The sequence below is a fragment of the Haliotis cracherodii genome, unplaced genomic scaffold (genome assembly GCF_022045235.1).
Source record: "Haliotis cracherodii isolate W230 unplaced genomic scaffold, xgHalCrac1.p SCAF_18, whole genome shotgun sequence".
NCBI lineage: Eukaryota > Metazoa > Mollusca > Gastropoda > Lepetellida > Haliotidae > Haliotis > Haliotis cracherodii.
In genome coordinates, this window is record NW_027266273.1 from 25355268 (window position 1) to 25361343 (window position 6076).

Sequence of the window (6076 nt, forward strand, 5' to 3'; positions counted from 1 at the left end):
CTTGTAATGCTTGTGAACACATGATTGGGAAGACGACACCATTGTTGCTGCAAAATGATGCCAAGATCTTGCAAATTCTGGGGTTGCTTCTGGAGAATGCGCAGACTTCTGCCAAGAGCATCCCAGAAATGTTCGATGGGATTGAGGTCTGGAGACCTTGACGGCCAGTCCATGACGTTGACTCCCGCATTCTGAAGAAAATTCCTTGTCAAAATTGCTGTGTGGGGTCTGGCATTGTCGTGTTGGAAGATCAAACCGGGTCCATGTGCTGCCATAAAAAGCAGAAGTTCTAGTTCCAGTACCTGGTCGCGGTAAGCAGCAGTGTTGAGGTTGCCACGGATGACAAGAAGCCTGGAACGTGCACTGCCACAGAAAGCACCCCACACCATGACACTTCCGCCTCGAAATCTGTCAACTTCCTGTACACAACACTGGGCGTAACGTTCATGACGGTGCCTCCACACCCTCGTCCTACCATCAGCAAATCGAAGATTAAATCGGGATTCATCACTGAAGACGACTTGATTCTAATTGACGTTGACGTCTGTGTAATTGAGTCAGAATCGGCCCGCAGTATGGCCGTCGTGCTTGAAGGTGAGTAGTTCTCAGACGGTTTCGAACAGTTTGCGCACTCAGTCTACCCCTAAACAGCTCAATTCTGGTTGATGTCGCCGTCAAATATCGGTTACGGAGGTGACGTAAGACAATCTGACGATCCTCTGCATGTGACGTCAAACGTGGTCGACCTGGCCGAGGGCGATCAGCGGTGGTACTCGTTTGCTGTAGACACGTTCACGTTGCACATCTGAAAGGCGTGGCATGACAAATGGCCGTAAAGACTTTTGTTTTCTTGTGTTTTTCTTTTTTTGTTAATGACTGCTAACAAGTATGGCTGAAAACACGTGCGGTATTATGGCCACGTGACCAGTTGCACGTGAAAAACCACTTTTGATCGATTCACCTGCACAAAAACGGGTGTTATCTGAAGACAATACGTGGCTATTACTGTTTAAATGCACAAGAAGGGCCCACAGTGATAACTGGTCAAAATGTTAAAATTTTAGGATTGTGAAGTTTTTAATTTGGTTCAGTATATATATACCGTTGTGACACATACATATAAAATATATGTGCCGCTCATGGTTATTGTATGATAAACAACTCAAACTCGTGATTTGTGTTAGAAATTCAAACAGCTTGAGAGTCTTGACACGTTCATGATCCAAACGTGTTATGAAACAAATTTGTATCTATACTGTGACAAAAAAGAAACGCAAAAGTAATAAAATCTTAAATGTGTTGCCGACATCCATACAGAACTAATAATGAGACTCTGGCGCCGAAACACACCAATACCACTTTCACGAATAACATCACTTGTTTGGCTGTACAAAAACGTTTGGTTTGCATTTGCATGCCATCACATTCTCTGAGCAAGTGAACAGCAAAATCATGCTACGAACCGGCTTCAAACAGGAGAATCATCTGCAGCTGTAGCCAGGTTTTCTCACGTAGCACCAAGCACCATTACAAGACTGCGGAACCGTTATCAGACACACGTGAACTTCCCCGATCCGGCCGACCACGTATCACTACCAGAATACAGGACAGATTCATAAGGCTACGTCATTTACGTGACAGACCCACCACAGACACAACTACGGCAATACCAGGATTGCCTAGGAGACCCGCCCAGACAGTGAAGAATTGTTCATTGAAGGTATTCGCTCAGTTCGAGGTGTCATTTTGACAGACCTACATCGTCGACTGGTGGCAAGGTCACAGAGTATCACCACAACAATTGTGCAGTAAGCTTAAATCATTTTCAAGCGAGACATCGCGCGACCTCACACGGCAACACTGACAACATCCTTTTTTAACAAAAAAAACAACAACTGACTATTTCATTCTCTTCATTTCTCTTGTAATTAAATGGCACACTCTTACCATGTTTTGACTGGATGTATGTTATCACATGTATGTGTACGGCCTTTATCATGTATTGAATTTTTTTGGTGACTTTGCTTTTCGCTCACTAGGGTTATCCATGTACTCACAGATATCATCACGTATTTATGATCGTTTTTGCCCCCTCAATACTTGCACATAAATTGTTGTAAATCTTTCGTGATACAGTTGGACAGCCTGTGTTCGGCGCTTTAGTTTGACAGGTACATCTTCCATATGTATGAAGTAATCAGTTTGCTAATCGTGGCTAGGTGTCCCAGACTATCATTTTCCCTGGCTGATCAGGAGAGATTATCCCCTACGAGGCCTGTGAGCTGGTATAGAACCTCTATGACAATCTTGTGTGTTCACCCCCAGACCTTGTTAGTTCGTTTACGGGACGATTTGTTACTGGATGGTCATTCTGGTTGCGTTAGTAAGAGAATATGGGGCACCTTTTATTTAGTATTAATTTCCTCTCATTGTATTGAGCTGAACGTATTAGCTAGGATTTCAATACTCCGTTTTTCTAGTACTCCATGGATAACCAACCTTCCCATATTTTTCTGCTTTAGTTCAAGTATCGTGTATTTTTGTGAATTTTAGAAAGAGTTGTTTTGGCTACTCGCAATTTATTACTGTAATACAGTGGCTTAGCTAAGCTGCTTGTGTGAGTGCTGTGATATTTGTAATCAGTGATCTTTGTCAGTTTAAATTGGGTTTATTTGATTTTTTATATTGTCACCCATTAATACAATTAGCTGTTGGTCATACACCTGTGAAGCTATTACCTCGCTTTGATAATGGCGTTACTATTGTTTTAATGACACCCCGGATCAATTGGGCACATATCACCGTGAAGAGTGTCATAAAGGTGTCGTTGCCATATCTTGGCTTCGGCTATTCTCGAATTGTCTTATTGCTAAATCATATCTAGTTAAGCTGCTACAGAAACCATCATTTTGCGTTCTTTTTATTTTAAACCGACCAAACAAATCTTTTCAGGCTAAAGTAAAATGTTGACAAATAATGTCTACTATACTGGTTGGGCCGTTTTCCTTCGAGAAAAGCAATAGTAATTGATTCAAGTATGAGTTTGTTAGAACATTTGTTCTGATTGATGTAAAGTGAACCATATTGCTGTCGAAAAGGTGTTTGTCTCCGGATTTAAACCCAGTCTTAACTGGCCTAACCTTTCGCGTAATAGGTGTTGGGTATCGGACAATTGTCACATAAATGTATCTTTGTAAAGGCAGGACAAAGGGCTTTGTCGGTACGTTAAGGTGCATTATACCTGATGGTAGATCAGATTGATTTGTAAGAGTGCAGAATGAGTACAAACTTCATGCCGCTTGGTTGATTATTTGTTGATGTTTTATACCAATGATTTGTTAGACAATTTTGCAAAAGATCTAACATTGCGCTTTGATTTCTTTTAGCGAAGGCATATTCATGAATAGGCCACCATCTGATAATGATGACATTAAATCACCAATCCAATTGCTGATTAATGAAACGTCATCACCTCCCATAACTAAATGTTCTCGGTGATATGTGAAATTGGGTACTCCAAGCATTAGGCCATATTGGTTTGCTTCTTGTTCAGCTTGACATTATTCAACATGAAGTGAAGACAGAAAACACATTGCTGCGAAAGTAGTTTATTATCACGGAAAAAAGATGGAGTGAAGCATCCAATGGAAATGTGGAGACATCCACTGAAATATAGAAAACTGAATTATATTGTATACTAGCTTCAGGGTTATGCTGCAATGATGACAACAAACAGATTTGTATAAATTACTTCTATAATAGACATTCTGGGCAAGACGTATATTGCTGCACATATATTTGAATAGGCACAAAGAACAAAGTTTGTTTCCAGACATGGGAAAAACGTAAACATCCAAAGAATGTGAAATTGTTCCCAAGTTATACCTTCGAATTGAGAAGCAGCTAATTTTACTGTTAATGTTAGTTATAGCTATACAATGGTAGTTATGTCCACTATACCAACAGTTTCGCTTATGAATTGATGAAACAAGTCAGAAATGAAATCATCAAACTTGTTCTGATGATAATATATGCATCCAAACAATCGTATGTACCACGAGACTGATAATGTTGTGCATCTATTTTTAGCTTGACTGTGATGAAAGGGCTCGAAATCATGTGACGGTAACATGATCGCACCTGTACGACTCATATCTCTGAGCGAGGCAATATCACTAAAAAATTAACAAGACATGATCATTTGACCTATCCATGTCGTCAAAGGTAAAGTTTACTTTTAATGTATTCGGATCGTTACAAGTCACGTAATCAGAAATACTTATTAGGGTCTCGAAAACCCATAATATGAGGAAACATCATAATTCCTTGTTTCACACAATTTGAGTGGTCTGAATATTTGAGCTGATACATTGATACAAGTATTTCTAGATACTGTTTTGAAACAGAAACATTTTCCATCCAATTTACTAAGGAATGATGGCTTCCGAATTATGCAAATCTTACAACCTATTTATGAAAGGCTTACCTGTATTAACCTGAACAGCAGGTATACGATCCCACAAACTCTGGAACTTGAAGATTGTCACATTCCTCGACCAGCGTCCCAGTACCACACAGTGAATCCACTAGGTCGTTGCGGACACATCGTTGTGTACATGCGGTTACTGTGAATCAATATGAGAAATTGGCCATCACAGTTTAACAATGATCACTCTCATTGTAAAAAGTTGCAACCCCTCAAAGGAACTATAAATACCAGACTACAATGCTAAATAAGTGGAATAAAACAGAAAATGAGAATGATATCAGATCCCTCTACATCGAAGTAATCCAAATGATCGGTCATTTTACACATATTTTTTTAAAAATGCCTAAGCTATTAATATCGTTACATAACGTAATCGACGACTGACCAAGCATAAACACGCCAAAGTTTTAAAGAATTCATGCCATTACACATTGTAAAGCTCTAAATGTAAAGTCTGTGTAGCAAACAGACCAAAATACATACAGAAAGTTTTGTCCGCGACTTCTGGCAGAGTTGGTCCAGACGGAGTGGTCGGTGGGATTGTAGGCGGGTCGGTTGTAGGGGCGTTGGTTGTAGCCTCAGTGGTCGGTGGGGTTGTAGGCAGCTCGGTTGTAGGGGCGTCGGTTGTAGCCGCAGTGGTCGGTGGTGTTGTTGGCGGCTCGGTTGTAGGTAGCTCTGTTGTCGTTGTCGTTGGTTCAGGTGTTGTGATTGGCTCTGTCACTGGGTCGACTTGACAGCAGTTAGAATAGAAGTTTTCAGTCAGTTTACACATAAATCTAATGTAGTATCTGCGGAGGTAACTGGAGCTTTTGCAATACCTGTCGTATCCTTTACACGTTAAACTAGCCCATCTTTGCGGCATTCGAGACATTGCCTGTTTGCACAAGGGGCTCCTATCATCGCTTGACTCACAGCGCTCATTGACTTTTCTGGCAAAGCGACACACCAGATTTGTAGCCCAAAATCTGGTGTATCTGCTACTACAGAACTTAGAGACGGCAGCCGTTATGTCAGAGCATTGAATCTTCTTCAGGGCCGCCCGGAAAGTTCTCTGATCCTTTCTGCATCCGCTTCTGACAACCAGAACAATGTCTCTGGCATACAACAGTCTTCTCCAGTAGGTGTTGGAACACTCCGAATAGCTGCTGGCTACTCCGTACAACTCTTGGATGTCATCATCACCTACCTGCCTCGAAGAGGAAAGTGGGACTGAACACGCCAACAGCAGCAGAACAACCACGAGATACGTCATCTTTGATCCGAGGAACAAGCGGTGATGTGCCCCCGTCAACTCTTTCTTATATAGGCCTGTCCTGCAATAGATCTGTCTTATTGCAGCTGTCGATACAGGCGATGGTAAACAATCACGTGTCAGTAGGGCAGTAATTGGGCACGAACTTAGGTTACCTTACTAACACATATGGTCATTTTCTCGAGATCATTAGGGGTGAGAAAAGCGTTTAGCCTTGTGTAGTCATGTATTGACGTCAATGATTAACTACTTATTTGGAATGAAGTGTCGGGGTACAAAAGTGTGAGAAATGTATGAAATTGACGTTCACTGCCATAGTTAAAACAGGTTTCCTG

General features: G+C 41.3%; 1 protein-coding gene across 1 annotated transcript; it reads right to left on the reverse strand.

Moving 5' to 3' along the window:
* Positions 1 to 3592: 3592 nt before the first annotated feature.
* Positions 3593 to 5751, reverse strand: LOC139465442 (uncharacterized). Its single transcript, XM_071247157.1, has 3 exons — positions 4973 to 5751; positions 4487 to 4625; positions 3593 to 3665 (listed from the first exon to the last, which is right to left on the reverse strand). Exons 1-2 carry the CDS (start codon positions 5739 to 5741, stop codon positions 4492 to 4494), a joined length of 903 nt encoding a protein of 300 aa, XP_071103258.1. The 5' UTR covers positions 5742 to 5751; the 3' UTR covers positions 3593 to 3665; positions 4487 to 4491.
* Positions 5752 to 6076: the final 325 nt, after the last annotated feature.